General features: G+C 48.3%; 2 protein-coding genes across 3 annotated transcripts in view; one reads left to right on the top strand and one right to left on the bottom strand.

Moving 5' to 3' along the window:
* ATAD2 (ATPase family AAA domain containing 2) overlaps nt 1–3,508 on the bottom strand; it is a gene marked incomplete at both ends in the record, with an annotated part of 29,822 nt that extends 26,314 nt beyond the window's left edge. The window contains one exon of the mRNA XM_083823776.1: nt 3,233–3,508. Within this exon, the coding sequence (XP_083679902.1) occupies nt 3,233–3,508 (276 nt within the window). The remainder of the gene's footprint in view (nt 1–3,232) is intronic.
* A 222-nt stretch (nt 3,509–3,730) lies between these two features.
* On the top strand, nt 3,731–13,600 carry NTAQ1 (N-terminal glutamine amidase 1). Of its 2 annotated transcripts, none has more exons than XM_083825591.1 (6): nt 3,731–3,864; nt 4,052–4,151; nt 4,913–4,963; nt 6,275–6,423; nt 6,793–6,917; nt 13,297–13,600. In XM_083825591.1, exons 1-6 carry the CDS (start codon nt 3,788–3,790, stop codon nt 13,428–13,430), a joined length of 636 nt encoding a protein of 211 aa, XP_083681717.1. In that variant the 5' UTR covers nt 3,731–3,787; the 3' UTR covers nt 13,431–13,600. The 2 variants fall into 2 exon arrangements, with proteins under 2 accessions (XP_083681717.1, XP_083681718.1); XM_083825592.1 differs by lacking the exon at nt 13,297–13,600 and adding an exon at nt 7,625–9,189.
* Nucleotides 13,601–22,047: the final 8,447 nt, after the last annotated feature.

The raw sequence follows: 22,047 nt of genomic DNA, 5'->3' as shown, positions 1-22,047 counted from the left end.
TCTCCCCACCATTTTCTTGTGGATAACTTACGCTTAATACCTTGGCAAAAAGATATCGCAGCAAAACCTTTCACATAAACTTAGTATTTCGTGAAAAAAACAACAACAAAAAAAACTTTAAATTCATTTAGTCAGAGGAACAGTCAAGCTTGACATTATACATCCTAGAATTAAAATCTAGTTAAGAGTTTTTCTCCCATCTCCAGACCTTGATAAATATGTTTATTGGGAGCTCTGTCAAAAAAAGAGCAAGGCTCGTTATATCAAAGCTTACAACCCTTCTTACTACTGTTGACCTTTGTCATACTGCTGCTCCTACAAGGATGACTACTATCATTTTTAGTACAGGAGGGAAGCAGTGATAACCCTGAGGGGGGGCTCGTTCTGTTTACAAAATGAAGTTTCATTAAGAGTACATCAAACCAAATTTCACTCTAAAGTCAGAAAATAGATAAGATTCTTCTACTCCTCGGCACCAACTTTACTAAGAGCTTAGTTAGCGTTTGCTCAAGAGAATGGCAAAGGCGTGAAGAAGTTAGAGGAGGGCACTGGTAAGGGCACGTGGGAGAGCGCCTTTCTTCCTCCTGTTCTCTGTGCTGATGGAAAGGGGCCTCACGAGATGCTTGCCCTAGCACGTGTTTGAATCCAGGCACCCGAAACAACTTTTAAAGACATTTTTTGTTTCTCAGATCCAGCAGAGATGTAACAAGACCTGAAGCTTAAGGAGAGCCAGCCTGGTCTGTCACAGCGATGTTTAACGTTTCTCCTCTGGGAGGCTTAAGAAAGAAATCAAGTTTTAATAAACCTTTGCTGCCTCTTAGGATTTTCCCTGTGTGTTTATTTGCACACCGTGCCCCCCAAGCTGAAATGCAAGGCCAAGAGCTGCCGGCTGCCCCGAGCACACCGGTCGGCTCTGACTGCCTCGGTTTGAGCTCTGGCCAAAGGCACGCGGGGACCAGGACGGTTCGGGCGGTGCGCAGGGTGGGCTGCCTGGGCAGCCCCGCACACGCAGCCCGCTTCTGGAAGCAAGCCCCCAGACAAAATGTCATTCCCTGACACAAATGGAGCGCGCCTCCAGTCCACAAAGCACGAGGGGAATGGAGAAAGAATCCAGCTCCGATGTCATTCTTGAAAATCACCCTGAGCTTGTTTGGGGAAAGCTAAACTCCAGACTGAAAGAAGAAACACTTACAGAATGTCAGTGTGGATATTAGTGGGGAAAAAAAAGTGGAATACCTCGGGAAATCTCTGTACATACAGTTATGCATTTGTTTGTTGACTTCTCTGCAACAAGCCCAGTGCCATGTACTTGTGTTATTCTTTATCAGCTCTCCTTTTACCTTCACCTTGCCTCAAACGAGGGCACAGCCAAAGCAGGAACAATGGACATTGCTAACTCTGACCGTCCTCCGCTCCTATGAAGGTGTCCCCAAGTCAGTGAGACAGCAGACACTGAGAAGCGCTATGTTAACTGCAGCAAGCTGCCAGAAGGGCAGAACTAGCTCCTATCAGCCATACACGGCTGAAAAAATGCACTCAAGTGAAATTCAGCAGAAGCAAGTGGCTAAACCAGAACAACAAAGAAACTGGAGGGAGGAATTTCGTGAAGTAGTTTGTATTTTGAAAGTTACTTTCCTCCTACTATGGGAAGCTATCAGCAATTGCTTCTAAAAAGTTAGCTGTTGGGTGTCTCTAAGGAAGTAAGCAGATGCCCAGGTGCCATTCAAACAGATAAGTGTGTTTAGGCTACGAGGCTGGGAGCTCTGGTGCCGAGTCCCTACACAGATGACTCAGGAAGGCTCAGCACAGGAAAGGGCCACTTTCCACTTTCCCCAAACAAAAACGGAACTCTGGAGCACACGGGTGTCAAGCACAGATCACAACAAAACGACCTCGTTTGGCCTCAGGAATTAATTACACCAGGGTTGTAAAGCTGCAGATGCACAGCCACCAGAGGGACAGCAGCCGCTTACAGTCTGCCACGGGTCTCCTTGGGACTGGAAACTTGGGAGAGGACAAAGCCATCAGATTCCAGTTTACCTTAGACTTTCTGCTGTATGCTCCTTAACCTAGATGGATGAAATATGCTGAGTAACTGGAGGTAAACGGCTCGCTGATATTGGGGAAACTGCAAAAGCTGCTACAGCCAAGTCTTTGCGCACCAGAAAGTTAGGGAAGAGACATTAGGACTTGAACATGCAGCTAGCAGCAGGATCACCATCTGTCATCTAGGGCACTTCTACATGTCTCCGCAATTTGAGTGCTTCAGCAAAGCCTGGCTGTCCTACAAACGAAGCAAGAATGACTCTATGCCTCGAAGCATGGGAAGTTCTGCAAAGAGGGGAAAAACACAAAGAAAGAAACCAAAACAAACAAAAAAAACGTTACAACCCATTTCAAAATAGGGATTCTGCTTTCACTTCAGTGAAAACTTTATATTTAACTTCCTCATTCCTGTTCCCACAACGAAAAGCGGGCCAGCTGTTTTCTCTGCCTGACTTTGTATAGCCCTCCCTCACGTGCCACAGGCCGCTCAAGTCCTTGCAGGCTTTGACAACTGTTTCTCGTGTACACTGCAAAAGCAAAGCCGAGATCTTTACACAGCCTCCAGTGGCTGCTTGCAAAAAGACACCCCAAGAACTTCTTCCTTCTTAGTTCAGCAGTCTTGAAAAGAGGACGGGGAAGAGAAAAAGCAACACAAAACCCCAACCTGAATCCAAACAACTGAAGATCTGGGGCACTGAAAACATCACTTGGAGGCAGGGCTCGCCCCGGGAGCTGTGAGGGGGTTCCGCTCTGCCTTGGCTTGCCTTGGGAAGAGCAGAGCGTTACCTCTGGAGAGCTGCCAACTCCTCCAGGTGATGCTGAGCAGGGATGGGAGCATCAAGACGGAGCTGGGAGCGGTGTGGATGGAATACCAGAAGGCCTCTGCGGCCACGCAGGTTGCCCTTAAGAGCGAATTAGGGTTTTCCCTAACACCGCCAAAAGCTTAAGGAAAGTTGTAGCCGTATTGCGCCCCACAAGTAAGTGTTTTTATTTAAGCACTAATTAACGCTGATTCTCAGCGCTGCTCTCCGAGCCCCCGCAGCATCCCCCGCGTGCACCTGCCCACGGGGCCGCCTGACAGGCGCCTGAGGGCGGCGGGGCTGAGGGGGTCGGGGGGGCGGAAAGGAACCCCCTCAGCGCCCGCAGCCCCCAAAGCTCGCTCGGAGGGAACCCCGCGGGAACTCACGGCCGGGGCTGCTCTCTCCCTGCTCGTCCTCCTGCCGCCGGGCTGCAGCGAGAGGAACTCGGAGCTCACGTCCATGGCGGCCAGGGGCGGCCGGCGGCTCCCGGCATTGCGCCTCAGCACCACCATGGCGCCGGCGGAGGGAGGCGCGGGGGCGGCGCCCACTGAGGCGGCTGAGGAGGCGCCGTGCACCTCTGCGGATCCCTCCGCCCCACAGGGAGCCCGCCATCTCCCTCCTCTCCCCTTTCTTCCTCCTCTCCTCTCCTTTCCTTCCTCCATCCCGCCGCCGCCCGGCTCCCCGCCCTCACGCAGACCGGCCCTCGCCCGCTCTTTTCCTTTGGAACTTTTTTTTTTTTTTTTAAACTTTCCGGCGGAAGGTTACACGCGGAGGGCCTCCGCACTGTTTGAGACTTTTGGCGGGCGGGAAGCGGCGCGTGCCGCCCCCTCACATGGGCGCCGCCTCCTCACGGGCTCCGCGCCCGCCCTGAGGCGGCTCCGCGGCTTCCCAAGGAGCCCGGCCCCGCAGTCGCGTCCCCTCACGGAAACCTTCCCCCGAGCATGGCGGGGCCGGCTGAGGATCGGTACCGGCCGGCGGTGCCTCCCCGAGCCGCCTGCGCCTACACCGGCTGCTACTGGTAAGGGAGGCGCCACAAAATGGCGGCCGGCGCCTGACCGGAGGCCGGCGGCGCTCTGAGGGGGGAGCTGGAAACGGAGCTAAAGCTTCCCCCGGGGAGACCTTCCCGACCCGGTTTGGGTTGCTGGAGGTGAAGGTGAAAGGGGGATTGAAAAGAAAACGGCACCGTCGACGGTTGTGTTTTGCAGTGAGGAAAACGTGTGGAAGCTGTGCGACTACATCAGGGGTCAGGGGGAGTATCCTTTGGAGGAGTTCTACGCGGTTTTCATATCCAACGAGAGGAGGATGGTGAGTGGGTGAGTTGTGCGCTCCGTGGGGCCGGGGATGGTAAACTACAGCCAGGGGCAGGTGAGAGCTGGCCCCAGGCCTTTTAACTACAGCCTGGGGTAAATGAGACTTGGCCCCAGGCCCTCCTGCAGCAGCTCGGTGGGCTCGGAGGTGTGCAGGCAATGCCACCTGGGAGTACGAGGAATTTCATTTGTTTCTGGCCTCCAGACCCCACGCAGCATTTGCTCCAAGTTAGACATCAAGGCAACACCAGAACTTGAGAAACAGTAAAAGCAAACAGCTAGAACTGCCACGCCACAATAGAGCCCTGCTCTCTCCTCTGGATGCCCCAAGGATAACCTAAGGGGAACAAAAGGTTCGTGGCATTCTTCTGAAACTTAAATGAAGTTACTCTAAAACAACAGAGGACAAACATTGATTATAATTAAAGGTTGGGCTAGATGATCTTAGAGGTCTTTTCCAACCATTCGATTCTATGATTGTCCTTATCTGATGCACCTGGATTGTGGGAAAAGAGAGTCATGGTGTCCATACGGGCTGTGGGGCGATTCTTCCCTGTCATCCATCAGTTTAGGGGGATGATTATATGGTCCAGAATAGCATCCAGCTTCATCCTTCTGAAAGACAGAAACTGGAGCAGGTTTTCTGACAGCAGCACTGATATAAGCTGATGAAACAGAGAGTTCAGCAAAGAACTTACTCAACCTGAAACTAATCTCTGTAAGTCAGAAGTGGTTTATGCCAAATTACTTAACTTTCAGATCCCACTGTGGAAACAGAAGTCAGGGCATGGAGATGAACCTGTCGTCTGGGTAAGGCATTCTGTTCTTATTTTCTCAGTATTCAAGTGCATGCTTCTGCAGTTGAGATTTGCAGGATAAGATGTGGGCAGCGTTAGGCACCTCTGCTGCAACGAACTTAGGTTTCTGTTCCCTTTGAGCATCAGGAAGCACTCTCACTGTGCAGCGGGCTGTGCTCTGGCACAGGTTTTCCGGGGTGCTTGTAGAGTCCCCCTCTTCAGAGATGTCCAAAAGCTGCAGCCTGCAGTGGGTTGGACCAGATGACCTCTGGAGGTCCCTTCCAACCTCAGCCTTCCTGTAGCTCTGTATTAGTGTTTATTATTCTTCTACAGCAGCCTAAATCCAGTCCTCCTTTTATTGTTCACAGGAAAATAACAGTGAGATGGCCCATAAAACCGACAGGTGACAAAGCTTAGTTAGCATCGGTAAGAGTGCACAACAATTCTGTGAAAATTACTGTCTGGATTTGTTGGGGCCCGCCAGCTTTGTAGGACGTTAAATAGATGTCTTGTAAGAAGCTGATGGATGAAAATATCCATATAGGTCTGACATGGGATTGAAAAATGTAAGGCATACGTGTCTTCAGGTGCCAGCATGTATGTAAGCTGTTCCAGTGTCTTTGGCATATCATTTGATTGACTATACTTCAGTAGTTGCCACTACAGAATTCCTTTTAAAGATGTGTAGTTATGGTTATATCACATGGGGAAAAAAAATAATGTCGTGTGGCAATTTGTTTCAGAAATTGTGTTTAAAAAAAAAAATCTATGAATTTCTCAAATTCTGTAATTGCAGAATCATTTTCTGGAAAAATATCAGTGTGTTTATGTTGTAAAAAAAGGCTTGGTTTAAAAAGAGGTCCAAGCATTATCAAGATGATCTGAGAAGGAGTAGGAGTTAACTGGTAACAACTACCTTCAATTTAATTTTGTAAAACTGCAGTGTAAGTAACTAATACTGAAAATAGTAACTTGAGTTTCTCCAAACCCCCACCGTACCTATGTTTCTTGCATGTTAAGGAATAAAAGATGTGGTGTTAGGACTAGCGTACGCTTCAGGTTAGCTGCCCAGGCTGAAATCAAAGAAGGGTACAAAGGAATGGGGAGAATACCAAGGTGTACCAAAAGGCACGAGGGCTGAGGCAGGCGTTAGGAAACCTCTCTCCTGGTGCTGGAACATCACAGGCCTGATACCTGAGCGGTAGGAAGCAGGATTTAAAGAAGAGGAGCTGTAGCCTCAGCTTTTAGGAGGCTTTTTTTCTACTCCCTTTGCCAGTTTCTGATTAACAACTGCTCAGCTCATGACAATTACCGTTCTTCCCAGGACTACCACGTTATCCTACTTCATGTTTCCAGTGGGGAGCAGAACTTCATTTATGATCTTGACACAGTGCTGCCGTTCCCGTGTCCTTTTGACGTGTACAGCAGGGAGGCCTTTAGGCTGGATGACAGCCTTCACCCCGAATTTCACAGGTGGGCACAAAAAAAAAGATGAAGACCGCGAATGTTATTTCACAAAGTCCAAGTTGAAGTTCACTCTGTGGATATACAGTGATAGAAGTCTTTTGTTATACTCCAAGAAACTAAATGCGCTGCATTGTTTTTCTAAAGCTCTTTAGTTGCTGTTGTTCAATTATCAATTAATCATTGTTTTGATCATCTGTGATCAAAAGCCCTTCCTTGCTGTAGTTTATTCTTCACTGGCCAGCTGCTTGACTCAGTATTTCTGAGTGAAGTATTTAAGTTAAGGCTCTCTGGGAGGAAGAAAGGGCTCTTGTCCAGAGTGACTAATGCAGCATTACATAAATATATCTTCTGATATAATTTTGCATTATTGTTCAGGAAAATCCGAATGATACGAGCAGATTTGTACCTGAAGACGTTTGCTTCAGACAGATCTCACATGAAAGATGCAAATGGGGAATGGCAGAAACCTCCTCCCTCGTACCCCTGCATTGAAACAGCAGGTAAGCCGGCAGAACTCTTTTTTCCTTTTTCCAGAGTTGAATGATTTAGTTAGCGGTGGGCACAATAAATAAAAGTGCTTTTAGACACGTATGTGTAAGTGTATCCAGCTGGCTTAGTGTGTCAGGAAGAAATGGGGCTCGGCAGTGCTTGCCTTTTCCGAACATACAAAGTGTAGCATGCCTCCTGGCAGCTGCCATTGCCGTTACCAGACACGAACTACTGATCTTCAGAAACTGAGCAGAGAGTAAGAGGTATGAAATGCTGTTCCCCCATTGCTAATGCGGAGCTGAAACAGAGGCCAAGCAGCCTGCTTAGGGTCAGAAAGGGAATTTTTAACACGGCGATTACCACGCTTCAGCGGGCAGGTTCCATCTTGCCAGAGCACGTTATTTTGACAGGACCAAGTTCTCTGGTTCAGCTGGGTGCGGTCAGTTTGCCTGCGTGAGTTGTTTGAGGTTTCTCTACCAGGTGAGTGGACTGAAGGATGCTTCGAAAGCAAGCAGCAAGCTGCAAATTTTTCCCAAAGCCCTGAGTGGTTTAGGTAATAGCCTGGGGTCCGAGCAGAGAAATGGAGAGCTACCATCTCTTCCAGTCTGCACAGCTTCTTAAACCATTTTTATCACACAGCATTTCAGCTTACTCTAACCATGTGTTTGGCAGGCTGGCTAATGTTTGCTGTGTGTTTGTTCTCTCGTTTTCTTCCCAGATGGAGAAAAGTGCGGTGAAGTTTTGTTTCCGTAGAGTTTGTTGTTGCTGTGCACGTTTCGTTTTGCTGCTTTTTTTAATCATACGATAATACTGTGTGCTTCTGTTAGAGAAGGTGGGGTCGAAGGAACACTGTTTGTGTTTAGAGCCAAGTTTTTTGTGGTTTTAAGCTGCAGGTGAGTTAATTCGCAGTCTTTGTATTGCCTTCTAAGAAAGTTTGGTGTTTCACACGGGTGTAAATGAGTTATGAGTGGGGGCAGGAGCACAGGTACACCTATCTCAGCCAACCTCCAGATCGTCTTTGGGATGTTGGCAGGTATCTAAAGATACGGAGACTCTCATCGCTCCTGTACTTCACTCCTTAGCCTGTACCTTGCCAGGCTGGAAGGAGCATCCCTGAGATATCCAGTGCAGATCCTGCTCAAAGCAGGTGTAATTGGACTGAGGGGCTTCAGGACTCTGTCCGGTCTAGCCTGGAACAACTCCAGGGACGGAGATTGCACCACCTCTCTAGGTACAATGTTCCAGTATTTGATCCCAGGCATGAATTAAATACAATTCCTGGTATGTAATCAGAATTTCCTGTGTTCCCGCTCGAGTGCTTTGCTTCTTGTCCTGTCGCCAGACACCTGGAAGGCTCTGAGTGCATCTGTGGTGACATGCTGTCATCCGGGCAGTCACCGGAGTGTTGCAGAGGAAGGTAACTGGTTACCCTGCGCCCACCCAGGGTGGAAGATCGCTGACTGGGTAGCTTCGAGATTTGGGTCAGAACAGGAGGAGACTGTCAGATTGAGGACATCTCGTTCAGGCTGCCTTTCACTCAGCGCGAGTTTCTCAGGCTTTGTTTTTGTTTTTCCTTTCCTTGGGATACTTTGGAACGGTGTGTGCTTCAGTGGGTGCCATGCCAGCAGCCAGTGAGGAGCCCAGGGGTGGCTGCTGGGGAACGAGCACGTGGTAACTTTGGGCTGAATCCAGGTCCTGTGCTCCGGTGGTGCAGGTCGCAGATCGACAGGCTTCCTGCAGGCCAGTGTGCAGATTTAGAAAGCATCACACGCGAAAAGGAGGTGGTAATTCTCTCCCTTTAGACACTGGTAATTTCCAGCACGGTTTTATCAGGCATAAAGCACCTGACTTTAAACTCAATAGAAAGCCGGGCGGCTGACCTTTGGTTAGCGTAAAGGAGCCTGGGACATAAATGTTCATCCATGCCAAATGCCTTCACAGGTAACTGTTTCCTCCCCACTTAGAGTACTCTCCTTTCCATGTGAACTTGTGGTTGTCTAAGATTAAATTGCTCGCTTCTTGTGTTAGAGGTGACTGCAATTTAGCAGCTGGCAGAACTGACCATGTATATTGTAGTGCCCATTTATTTGTGAGGCACGTCGGGATCAGAGTATTACATGACTCCTTGCTATTATATTGCTGTCATTTAGAGCAGCCAAAGTCATAAGCTCTTGAGAAGATGATTACAAAAGGTGATCAGGTACAAGGACTTACATTATGTCTATTTGCTCTGTCTCTGATGTTAAACAAATGCTTGAAGACTGAAAAAATACAATAAATACATATATTTTTATAAATGTATAAGCATTGTACTGTTAAAAAGAAATGAGTCCCTGAACTTGGGGTATTTAAAGATAATCAGCACTCTGGTCCTGCTGCGTGTTAAAGGATGTTACACTCAGCGTACCTTGCTTCTCTTATCCCGTGGGGTTTTAAAGCTTTTAGTAAACTTTAAAAAGACAGGAGGTTTTGTTCTTGATACTGAAATATCGCCTCTTCCAGGGCAGAGCAGCTGCTGAGCCCAAATAGAGCGCTTTGGGCAAGGAAATTCTGTAGCATCTAAGTCAAATGTAGGCTGAATAGGGTAATGTAAATACCCACTGTGGTGCTGGGATGAGACACTGGGACCAGCGATGCCTTTTTATGAAGTATGCCAGGAAGTGTTTTAATGATTGTGAAATTCCTTTCGGAATTGAAGCAATAAACCTATCAGGAACCAATGAAGCAATTTTTTTTCCTAATACTAACTCAGAAGGAATAATTCTTGTGTTGGAATAAGTCTCGTGTTGGCAGTGCTCTGGCCTCTGTTCCTCTGCTGTGGCTGCTCGGAGGAGCTGGGTGCCCTAACCGAGGAGCTGGGTGCATCCTGCTTTTTTACGCAAAACAAACAAGGTAGGATTTGAGGCGTGGATTCACCATTCTAAAGCTGGCTAGCCCAGCCTGGGTTTTTCTTTTAAGTCTTCCTTCTACAAATGAATGAGGGTTGATTCTGCGTAGTTTGAGTCCCGATGAGATGAGCCCTCCTTGCTGCAAGCCTGTGTACAATCCAGCTTGCACGCTGCGTTTCACATTACTCAGGCCTTACTGCTTCGATACAACTGGTAGCACCAGCTCTTACCGCTGAAAAGCCTCAGTTTGATTTTCAGTTCTCGCCAGGTGTTTGGCAGCACACAGACAGGATGGATTTGTTCTCTTTATTATTATTACAATCCCTAGAAGCCATAAATTACGGGCTTGTTATTTTTGAAGAATGCGAGTAGGACAGCTGAGGAGCTGTGGAGGTGCCGTGTGTGATGTATTTATGTAACAGGCAGCTGCTACACAGGGCAGGCAGATGTCTGCAGTTCCTTTCTGTACCTTCTCCACAAGGTAGTGGAAGGATCCTAGCGAAAGGGAAAAAAGACTGATACAGATCAAAGTAGCTCATGTGCACTATAACCTGATCCTCGTCTGAAAATAAAACTGTCAAGTTAGGTCCTCACTTTGTGAGCTTTTGAGTAAGTAAAGAATCAAGTAGGATGGAGATAAGTATACAACTACCCTTAGTTATTTAGTATTTGAGGTATTTAAAGGAAGCCTGGAAGAATTTAAACACTCTGAGGAGCCTTGGAGACTTGGTTTCCGATCGCTCAGCTCCAGCAGGACTTCGGCAGCTGTCCTTGCGCAGAGTTCATCCAAGGTCTGTGAGCCAAACTGAGGCTCGGCTGAAACATCGCTCCCTGACTCCTGCTGGCAGACGCCACAGGTACCATGGCTGATAATGCCATCGGACAGTTCACAGCCTTTTATTTTGTCCCTGCTCAGGGCAAAAGTCTCAGACTTGATCAAAAAGAAATAGATAGACGCAAGAATCTCAGGATGCACCAGGTAGGCCTCATGGGCTGTAAAAACAAAGTGAGTTTGGGCAAAGAGGAAGCCTTAGCTCTGTGCGTGCCCAAATGCAGACAAGTGTAACACCTACAGCACCTGAGGAGGACTGTGAGCGTGTTGTAAATCTTAAAAATAAACAGCAGATTTTTATTATTATTGTCTGTCGGTTTTCATCTGCTTCAGAAAAAGGCTTTTGTGGTGTTCTCCTGCATTTTTGCTGAGCTGTTGCCTGAAGCTGTAAGGTCTCGCATAACGTGCACAGCCTTCAGATGTAACACACGAGTAGTAAGGATGACATGGGGGGACTTTTATCTCCTGAACGGAGTGAAATGGGAGAGATCTGTGTTTTCCTAGGGGTAGTTACCCAGCCGTCCTACTGCTTCAGTGCCACCTAGTGACTGGTCCTTAGACCATCTGCTCTTCACGGGATGGTTCTCGTTGGCTTGTTACAACAGGCTTTGCTCTCATTAAACTTCTGATGCACTGTGTTAATGCCCTGCCACCACCCTTCTGAATGTCAGAGAATATTTCACTTCCTGCAGACAGTGTGACAGCAGCTTCCAAGTTGCTAACAGCAGCAGCTGTGTTTGTGACTCTACTGGAACAATCCCCCTTGGGCTTCTTCACCATTCACAGAACACTTTAATTAAATTATTCTTCTGCTATGCTCGGTGCACATAAAGCAGGAAACTTATTTATCTTTCAAATCTTAAACTACATGAGCAATCACGTTAATTGTGAAATAAAAGCATCTGGGAGGAAAAGACAAACTGGGAACTGGAAAACAAGCTTACCAGGCTACCTGCAAGCTGGAACCGTTAGCCTCTGCTGATTGTTCTGGAGTTACAACAGCAAGCTGCTGGGCTTGTGCTATTTTAAATCCCCACACAGTTGAGTAGAAAGTGGCCTTGTGCTGGCACTCGTGGCAGCAGTAGGACCGTGCTTGACTGGAGAGTTTTTGATGTGCGTGCCCAAAGAGGGTGGCAAGGAGGAGGTCGAGTTAGGGGACGGACCTTGCAAGCAGTGAGAGCTGGGGCTCAGAAAATCACAAAGCTGTGCCGCAGTGTAGATGTGGTGCAAACAAGAGGGCTGCAGGGGCTGGGCGTTGGCTGGGACTGCAGGGTATGGGATTCCCAGAGGTTGTCTTCCCTTCCTCGCTTACGCTGTCTGTAATGGTAAGCCTAATTACACAGGCTTTTTGCAGCTGAAGCAAATTCCATTTCTAATCTGTCCATTAGAGCCCACTCTAGTTTGGTTCTTAATCCTTAAATGTGCACAGGAATCACCCATGTTAAATAAATAGAGCAGAAAAGCTGTAGCAGTAAACCCATGGGCTCCCCCACTCTGTTTTTTAAACTGAATCTCTTCCAGTTTTCTTTTTAATGTCTATTAGAAAAGATTATTTGCACAGATCGTCAGTGAGAACATAACAACAAACCCACAGATCGTTCTTAGAGCTGAATAGGCTCAGGAGTCGAAAATCTCTGATCAGTATGGTGCTGAGTCAGCAGCTTGCACTAGGCCAGCTCCAGAAAAAAGAGACACGAGGTGCCTAAACCCCAAGCCACAGACCAGCAAGTTCTGAGCAGTGTGGGATCCGCAGCTGGGGCAGAATGGTTTCTGCCTCTCCTGCAGGGAGAGGCCAAACTCCTTGCAAAAGGCAGCGGTGATTGCTTTTCTCTTGAAAACACGGCAATTAACCTTTCCCTCTCTGACGACCTGAAGCAGTTCAGGAGACAAAAAGAAAAATAAATAAAAAAAAAAAAAGCGTTTGCCCCCAGCTGAGGTTTGTGCCCTCTCAGCCTGAGCCTCCCTCCAGGCTCCTGGCTGGGCCGTGTCAGAGGTTTCTCCCTGCCTTGAGGGGCTGGGCCAGCGTGCAGCAAAGACAAAGTTTGGGGCTGGAAGGAAGGAAAGCATCAACGTAAGCAGCCTGGGGAGTAACAAACTCTGTGTTTGCCAAGAGGCTTCTGAAAGACGCCAGGCAGCTCCCTGTTGTGGCTGCTGCTGGGACCCGTTCGCTGTTGTCACTGCAGAAGCTCCCTGGCTCGGCTGGCTGCGGGGGAACAGCTCCCCTGCCTCGAGCAGCTGGGTTTGTGCGAGGGCAGGGACTGCGAGGCACCTGGTGCTTCGCAGCTCCCTGTTTGGGTTGCTGTCTGCACTCCAGTTCCCTGATGCTCCTCAACTCCTCCAGGCTGCTGTTGCAGGGAAAAATAAAATCTTATGCACACTGTTCCTAAAGACTAATGAGGCTTACCGATCAGGTAATGGGATTACTGCCGTGGGCAGAGGGGGGGGGTTCAGGACAAATGCCACATTGCAGGCACTGGAAATAGAGGTTCTGGTAGCACCGTCCGGTCTGCAGAGTTGTTGGGCTGCTGCTCAGCAAGCGTGCTATGAACTGCTTTGAGTTAAACTTTCAAATGTTTTTTTTTTTCTTGGGCTTTTCGTGATAGCTGTATATGCTACAGAAGCTGAATCGGGAACTCTGACGTTTTGCTTCTCTTCCCTTTTTTTTTTTAGACTCCAAGATGAACTTGGATGATTTCATCAGCATGAATCCCAAAGTGGGCTGGGGCTCAGTGCTCCCCTTATCGGACTTTGTGCGTCGGTTTGGCAGGCAGACTAATTACAGCTACTCCTTGAAAGGACAGTGAAGTAAACAAAGAAGTTCGTTCTGCTGCAGTTTTCAGTCGGTTTGATTTTTTTTGCTGCTCTTACATTGTATTTATGAATGGTTTACATTCCTTTATATGGAATAAACATTTGGGCAAATAGAATACCCAATGTACCCTGAACTGAATAAAGTCTTTTATTTTTATTACTTAAGAGTGAACTTGTTTTTTTTAATACATCAAATCAGAGGTTGACATCCCACCATAAACGGATTGCTTTGCCACCTGCTATGCCCGCATTGAGAAGAGCGTTTAAACGCTGTAAGAAAAGCTTTGGGAAAAAATAAACTACTGAACGAGGTAGCTCGTACTGCTAACTGCTGCCATGTTTTTATAGGGAGCTAAACTGAGAGAAAGAAGTGAAGGTTTTTTTCTTCCCTTTAGCTCCTTGAGCCAGCTTGCCAGGAGGTCAGGCAGCTGCTGTTGGCGTAAGGACATGGGCAGGAACACCCGGCTGGGGGGAAGGGGACGTGCAGGACTGCCCCATGGAAGGACCGAGACTACAGCAAACGTTTGTGACGCGTTTCAATCTTGGCGAGGAAAAGCACGGTAAAGGTGTTAAGTGTAAATGGCTCGTTTTATCTGGGTGTACAGAAAAATATAAAAATTTAAAAGATAATGTAAGGTAATATGGCCAGGAGTGGGTCCCTGTGGAGCAGCTGGAGCTGGCTCTGATCTGCCATGGGGCAGCTGCTGGGCTCTGCTCACAGAGGCCACCCCTGCAGCTCCCCCCACTACCGAACCCTTGCCACATAAACCCAGCACCTGGGCGTTGCTCAGCGGAGCCGTTAAGCTGTTGCAGGACATCAGGTTTTCGTCCCTCCAGACATGAGTTTGCCTCTTGGTTAAACTCGTGAGCTACCATCCTGACCTGGTTCCTGGCGGCTGAAATCCGCGGCACGCTCCCTTTAGTGAGGCTCAGATACGAGAATTTGCCAAGTTCAGTCTGATTTCAGGATGAAGGCTGTTAAGGAGAACAGAGACAACCATTATTCGGAATGTACAAGTTAAAAATCAACATGAAGAAACATTCCTTTCTCTCTTTAATCACTCTCTAGCTTCTCCTTTCCCACAGAGAAGTCCTCCCAACTTTCTGTTGTCCACTATTATTACAGTATTTATGTGCTGAGAGTCCCTGTGTGGTGGCTTTTTGGACTTTCTGAACCCTTGAGTTAGGCATTGAAAAAACAGAAGAAAGTTCCTCGCAGTCCTGCTTTCTCCTGGCTTGTGTGTGCTGGTGGTCACTGGAAATTCTCTAGCACGTTCGCTGCTGGAAATGTGTGAGCCCTGACGGCCTTACATCCGCGCTGGGGGCACCCTGTCCCACAGGTAGGTCCTCTCACTTCCCCCAAACTGCGGATGCAGTAAGCTGTGACGGGATAGAAGACCCACGCCTGTCCTGCCTCGTTCTCCTCTGCTGCTTCTTTTTCATTAAGAATATCATTTATTCAATCCAACCTCTTTTATTTGCCTGTTTGGGACCTTAGGGGAAAAAAAGCTCTTTTTTTCTGACATGCGTTTTCTTGGTGCATTTCTGCAGGTCCGTCTCGTGGAAATAAAATTTTTCGGTTGGCCAGCAGAGAGAGCAGTCAGCACGCAGCAAGCGTGCGGCCAGCTCCCCGCCGGCACGGCCTGCTGGGTGCTGTTACAGCTCAAAACAAATCATCCCGACAGCGGCGCAGAGGTGATGGGTGTCTTGCGGGGCTGGGGCAGTGGGTTATGCGTTGCCCTTGACTGCCTGGGCCCCTAAGGACATCGAGGAACGTGCCAAGGCCTTCAAACTACCGAGCCTTTGGATCAGACCGGCGTTCGTAATTCCTACCGAAATGGGTGCGTGGCACCTTAGAACGTCAAACTAATCGATATATGGATTTCGGGGGCTAAATTTAGGCACCCAGGACGCTGCAATCCGACCCGCGCTATTAAGTGAGCGGCTGGGAGGCACCGGGCTGCACTTGTGTGAATCAGATTCCAGGATCAGAGCCCGGATCGGAACATTTTGGCCTGCGGGGCCCTTCCCTGCTCGCCCGCTCGTCATCCAGCCAGGACCTCACGCGTGCTGCGAAGCACGGCGCTGCTGCAACCATGTGCTGTAAAAACGGTCAGCTCTAGGGTCCGCTTTTCTGTTGTTAGAATGAATTGGGCCGAATTTCCCTATTTTACGGTGCAGCATAGTTGTTGTTTTCTCCTTTCCATGCCTTTCCAGCAAATGCAGGTGGTGGATTGAAGGACACAGCAAGGAGCAGGCAGGAGGCGTGAAAACCCCGCCGGGTCCTTGCCGTAGCCCCCAGCACCCGAGAAGCTGGCTCCGCATTTGGTGGGGTTGCCCTCCTAGGGTGCTTCGGATTTGCAGGCTCGGGGAAGCTCAAGGTGAAACCCGTCTCGACGTCCACCTGCGGTAATCACCTGCTCAGAAATTTGAGGGAGCGAACGCCGGTGATTTTCCTCTCCCTCCTGGCTTCCCCCGTGCACAGGCGCTGGCCCAGCCGAGGTCAAGGTTAATGAAGCATACCCGGAGAGTGAGTGTCTGGAGGCATCCGCGCAGCTTTGCTCAGCAGCTGCGTGCGCCCTTCCCCGTGGAGCTCAGCGCTCGGTGAAGATCTGAGCAAGGCTTTTTTGTGATCATGGAGTCAGCAGAGAAACACTCGCTGCAAATGCAGCCTCTCAAAGTGCAGCTGCAGCAGTGGTTCTGGAAAATCTCCCCGGTTTGACCTAAGATAAACAAATATGGCAGCTCAAGTGTCCTCAATGTTTCCTTATACTTACAGTAGGAAATACCTTGGATACTGAGGGCAGCTAAAACAAATCTTGCCTAGTTATCTAAGGCCTCTGGCAAGTCCCTGAGTTTCTGGGTGAGCTAAGCCACTTCCCATGCAGGAGGCACACAGAGCTTGGTTTCAGACCGTCGAAAATAAGCATGCAAAGGACCCGAGCTGTGGACCGTCACTCACAAGGCCCGAGGGCGGTGGCATTGTTGAGTGTGATGAGCAGGGTGTTTCCAGCGAGCCGGATTCCTGACATTACAGGACTTAAAAGCAGGAAATGCTCATTTGGCTCGTTCCACGTCATACCTGCCTTCCCATGCAGGGCTATATCTGGAACCCGAACGCTGCAATAAGGCAGGAATCATAGGAATCATTATATGTTACCTTTTTTTTTTTTTTTTTTGAACCGGCCTACACAGTAAGAATATGGTAGTTAGCTCGGCCTTCCCCTCTTCCGAGTGTGTAATTGTGGTGGCACGCTTCCCACCGCCTCGGCGTGGCTGATCGGATGGCAGAGCACCAGCTTCATGCTCGGAGCCCTCCAGAGAAACCGCTGTGCCACGGCTTTTAACTATTTAGCTGTAAAACCTCCCTCCACTGCCATGGCTTCCGACTTGCAGGGGGGTAACAAGGGTTTCCAGCCCGTGTTTATAGCCCCTGTAATCAGTAAGGCTATTTATACTGTACTCATGTACTCATCACAGAGTACTTTGCTGTATGAAATGGTCATGGTTATATTTATACCCGTGCAAAAACAAAGTCATCACAAACTCGGGTGGCAACGTTCGGCGTGTTTTGCCCATGCTGTGTGCTGCTGTTTCTTCAGCAAATGGAACATCTACCAGCCTGAGTCACGCTCCTAGCACAAAAACCCCAGCCTGCTGTACGTCAGGAACCCCACTGGTGTTTTTCTGTGCTTGTTTTTGTTGTTTTTTTTTTTTTTTTGTCTTGTGTGAAGTAAACACAACTATTTAGCAAACTAACTTTGACCAGCTGCTACCTCGGTACGAATATGAGGTGATGCCAGCAAAGTCCACAGAGTTATATTAGTAGAGCTGAAAGCAGAGTTTGATCCGTTCTGCCAGAGGTACTAAAAATACCTTTTAATATGCTAAGGTATGTGTCTAGCCAGAAGATGTTTTCAAACGCCTTGTTCCAGGGAGCTGCTACGCAGTAAACGGAGCCCGAGCAGCTCGGTCCTGAGGTGCAGGGGACGAAGGGCTGGGGAAGGCCGAGCAGCCTGGCTCTTGGCCGGGGGCAGCAGCACCGTGTTCCCCTCACGTTGGTCCCAGCAGCAGGGTGGGAAGAAGGGACTTGGAGGGGGTTACAGTGCCCTACCTGCCGTATGTACCAGTGGTGTTTTACTGGGAGGAATGAGATGCTTAATCCCTCATTTAGGGCTTTCCCTGTGGCCTCTGCGCTGCTTGGCATGGAAGCTGGGAGAAATGGGCTGGGACTGCCTTCCTCCACCAGTGTCCTGCTCTGAGAGACTTTGAGGGTCTCCATGTGCTCATGGAGAGGGACTAAAATGAAGGCCCTCAGAACACGTGTGTCTTTTTCTATACAGATTTCCACCTCCTCTGGAAATCAAATGCCATTTCTGGTTGCTTTAGACAGTCAGGCAGGGTGTACTTACCTCAAGCAGAGTGTATTCGTGAAAAAGACAAGTTCGTGATTAATGCAGAAAGATTTCTTCCCCACCACAGGATGAGCCATGGCCTAAAACCTTCAAGAAAAGCTGCTGCTGACAAGAAATTACTGACCTCCATTACTCACACTGCAGAGCCCAGCGTCTAAAAGACATCTTCTATTAATTAGGCGTACATAATGTGTGCGCAGGTGCCCGTGTGCCTCTGTGCGTGTGCCCTTATCGCTCCCATAAGCACTTGGCTCCTCCTGAGAAATGCTCACACCTTGGCTGCTGCTACCTGGCAACATTTAAGGGCTTTTAGGCCAAAATTTGCAGCGCTGTTAGTCATTTTAACTCCCATTGTCACCCCATCACATAGCCCTTTGGAAACGCTTCAAGATTTTTATTTTTATTTATTATTCTTTTTTTTTTTTTTTCCATGCCAAACCTTGGTTCCTTTAGGAAGACGAACTGGCAGTGGAAACACTGACAAAAGCACAAGCTAATGTTGTGTTGCTTAACATCCTTTCTTTGGACTGCTCCATCAGGGGGAGTTGCTTGTTTGTTGTTGTTGTTTTTTTTGGGTTTTTTTTGGATGGCGCTAAAGAAGCCATAAAATTAGCTACAGCACTGTTCCAGGGATTTGCACACTTCAGCCTCATCTGCCTTCAAAACGAGAAAAGGCTCACAGTAAAATGAAGGCAATGGGCGGCGCTAACCCTGCTGCCACCAGTCAGGCAGGGCAGGCCGGGCTGGCGGCAGGGCAAGGCCTCGCTGCTGTGCCTCGGGGACAGGGGTTTCTGGCAGGCTGACAGCATGCACGGGGACATTTGGCTCAGGCAAAACATTACAAACGAGGGGGATGCGGAGCATGAGATAAACGGGGTCCCGTCCTGTATTTCAGCAGAGGCATTGCCCTGCTGCCCGCTGGGGCCAGCAAGGCTTTGGGCTCCTGTTTTCCTGAAGGCTCGAGCAAGGGAAGTTTGCATTTTCGCAGTTTCTTTCCCAAATAAAGACAAACTAAATTCACAAATGGTAAAAAACCTCGAGGCCCTAGCCTGAGGAGAAGGGGTTTAAGGTGCCCAGGTGTGTTACAAACTGCGAGGCCTAGCACTGAGCGCGCAGAGGCCGTGCTACCTGCAGCTGTGCTATCTCTGTGTGTGTGTGGGTGTGAAACCGGTTACCCGGCCTCTTTTCTTCCGAATGTTCGCAAGGAGCAGGGAATAATAAAACACAACTTTTCCCCAGAGAGCACAGGAAAAGAATTACTGCCTGGGTGTAGCTGGGGGCTGAGTCTGGCTCGTTATTTTCTGCGAAATAATTCCCACGGGGCCTTGTGGAAACCCAGTGGTGTTTTTTTTTTTTTTTTCCTTCATCTTCTACTTCCTTAAACTTTCACAAATACTCTGCTATAAAAGCCTTCACCCCGTCCCTTGTTAGCTAGGAGAGAAAAGGTTAAATTCTCCTTTCATACTCTAATGTAATTCATTTCCTGTTTTTCACAACCGTCTAGACACAGATCTAACGAGCATTAACCCTGAGTCCCACCATTGGGTTAAAAATAGAGGGTTTAAATATAAAAGGGTGTAGTAGGGGAAAGATTGTAGGTTTCTACCTACTGCCATGAGCCAGCTATTTTAAACAAGAACTATTTAATTGGTTATAAGCAAGGGGAAAAAAAAACACCGACAAATAAAATGACTTTAGCTTCAGAGGTTTAAAAACGATCGTGGTGTTTGCTTTACACACAGACAACACAAGTGCTGATGAGCAGTGGCACAGACAGCTTGATGCCCCATCAGGAGTTATAGCCGTCTGGATTTACACCTCCAGCCACATCCAAAAAAAAAAAAAAAAGAATAAATTCCACTTAGGCGAGAGAGCTATAAAAAGACTGGAAGAAAGTAAGTTGAGAGAGAGCCTGTGTTGAAAACCATGTTCAGGTTCTGGTGGGAAACCAAATTACACATGGTCATCCACAGGCAAAAGGCCCCGCAGGAGTGCGTGCCAAGCCCCAAGGACAAAAGCTCCAGTTACTGCAGTACCCAAAGCCCTTTGTCTTGGCAAGACAAGGGACAAGGTGCTAGTGCACCACAGTATTTAAACACTCATTCACTTGTGAATGGGATTCACTTGTCAACGGGATTCTCAACAAACTTGGGCTGAGCGTTGGCCCAGGAAAATCTCCCCTTGGACATGTGGCCTCCTCAGAGGCATCTCACACCACCTGGGCTGTGATATCAGAGCAGGAGGGAGAAAGAAGATGTCTGAACTGTAACGTGGTCCAAAGCCCTCTCAAAAGGGTGAGTTTTGCCTCAGGAGAAGAGGCAAAGAGAAAACAAGCAGCTGATCCACGACCCAGAGCTCAGAACGGTGGGGAGCACGCAGGTTTCAAGGCAGCCACAAGCAACTTGGCACATACACCACCCCGACAAAAGCTTGCCCACAGAGTCATCGTTTTTGATGTACTTGATGAATAAGCCTACTCTTACAGACATTTTTAACTCAACGGTCAAAGCTCTTTTAAAATAAGTCAAAATTCATGGTGTGCCTCGAAAGGGAGGAAATCACATTTCCTGAGCTGATTGCATTTGTCCATCTATAAATGCAAAACACAGAGGGCTGTTTATTTATTTTGTAGAGCTGGGAGTGGGTGTCTTTCCTGTTTAGCCACCCATTTTCAACAGTTGCATTTTGTAATTTCAGCAACAAACAACAGAGACCGCTGTGACAAAACACAGTCAGGCTGGAAACTCTGATGGAGGCATAAAAAGCAGCCAGCATCTATCTCTTGGTGTGAGGGGCTGGATGTGCCACCTCGGCTGCAAAATCTGTGTTTGGTTCCTCCCCTTCTCTGCTACGAGTTCAAGGCCTGTTCTGACCAGGACCAAAATGATCCAAGAAAAACATTAAAATGACATTAGTTTATTTTCTACTAAAAAGCACAATACAGTACGCATCAAGAAATGCGAGGGGTGAGCTGATGTCCTTCCAGCTTCGGAAAGGCCTTTGAACCTATGTGAGTTATTTATAGAGCCTTTTAGAAAACAGCTCTCTCCTAGTTTTGCAATTTAACAAAAGGACCAGCTCAGGTTTTGTCAAAAATAAAGCAACCCTCTAAATAGTTCTCTGGAGCTCACCCCATATCCCTTAGAAAAAAAGGGAAACAGGAGATGATGGTTAATGAAAGTTGGGGCAAATAAGAGTCATAACCCGAAATTGTGTTATGCAAGTAGCTTTCAGAATGGTTTTGCCCCATCTCTACTTCTTTACTGGGCTTTAAGACAGGTGGTGAGGGCACTCCAAGGAGCTCCCTGAATAATTGTTTCACTGGAGCTAAGCCGGTGCCACATTATCATTACCAAGGCAGGGCCTCCTTCAGGCTGCTGGACCATCCGTAGAATCACAGAATCATCTAGGTTGGAAGAGGCCTTCAAGATCATCAAGTCCAGCCACCAACCTGACCTACTGAGTCCCATCCCCAAACCATGTCCCTTAGTGCCACATCCAAGCATCTCAGATACCTCCAGGGATGGGGACTCCACCAGCTCCCTGGACAGCCTGTTCCAGTGCTCGCTTCTGCTCCAGTCCTGGTGAGCTCCTGGAAGGTTGGAGGTGTTACAGCGACAGCACTACGAAAATGGGAAAAGGCACGGCCAGACCTTTGTCACCTGAAGGGGTTACGGGCAGAGCTCACTGACCCACCCATTCCTAAAGAGACCGGGTATCCCCTTTAAAGGATTTAGTCTACAAAAATAAGTAAAATTGTGTACTTCCAAGAAATTTAGGAAGGGCATTTGAACAGCTTACTCACTGCCTTGCTTAAGACCAGTATCTTGCACGCTGTCCCACGTTCCAAAGACTGGGGATGCAACCCTCTCACTACACTCCTGATACAGCATAACCACAAAAAGACACATGCAGACACATGCAACTGCTCAAACACCCTACCTAACAGGAAAAATGTACTGAAAAACAAAGCATCTGCTTTTTGTTCTTGTTTTCATAGCTGGCTTCCATGCAGCAAGTCATCCCGTTTTACCAAGATAACTTATCCCGTCCCAGCCCGAGACATGTTTGCCTTTTCTATTATTATTTCTTCCCCAATTTACTGAGACTCCCTTCAGTGGGCTCCTCGCTTGCATTCCCTCTGGCCAGGAGCCTGGGTCTGAGCATTGCAGTGCTGACTAACCAGATGCAATAA

This window comes from Anser anser (genome assembly GCF_964211835.1).
Source record: "Anser anser genome assembly, chromosome: 2".
Classification (NCBI taxonomy): domain Eukaryota; kingdom Metazoa; phylum Chordata; class Aves; order Anseriformes; family Anatidae; genus Anser; species Anser anser.
Note: the sequence above shows the minus strand (reverse complement) of the source record. Positions and strands in the feature narration are given on the sequence as shown.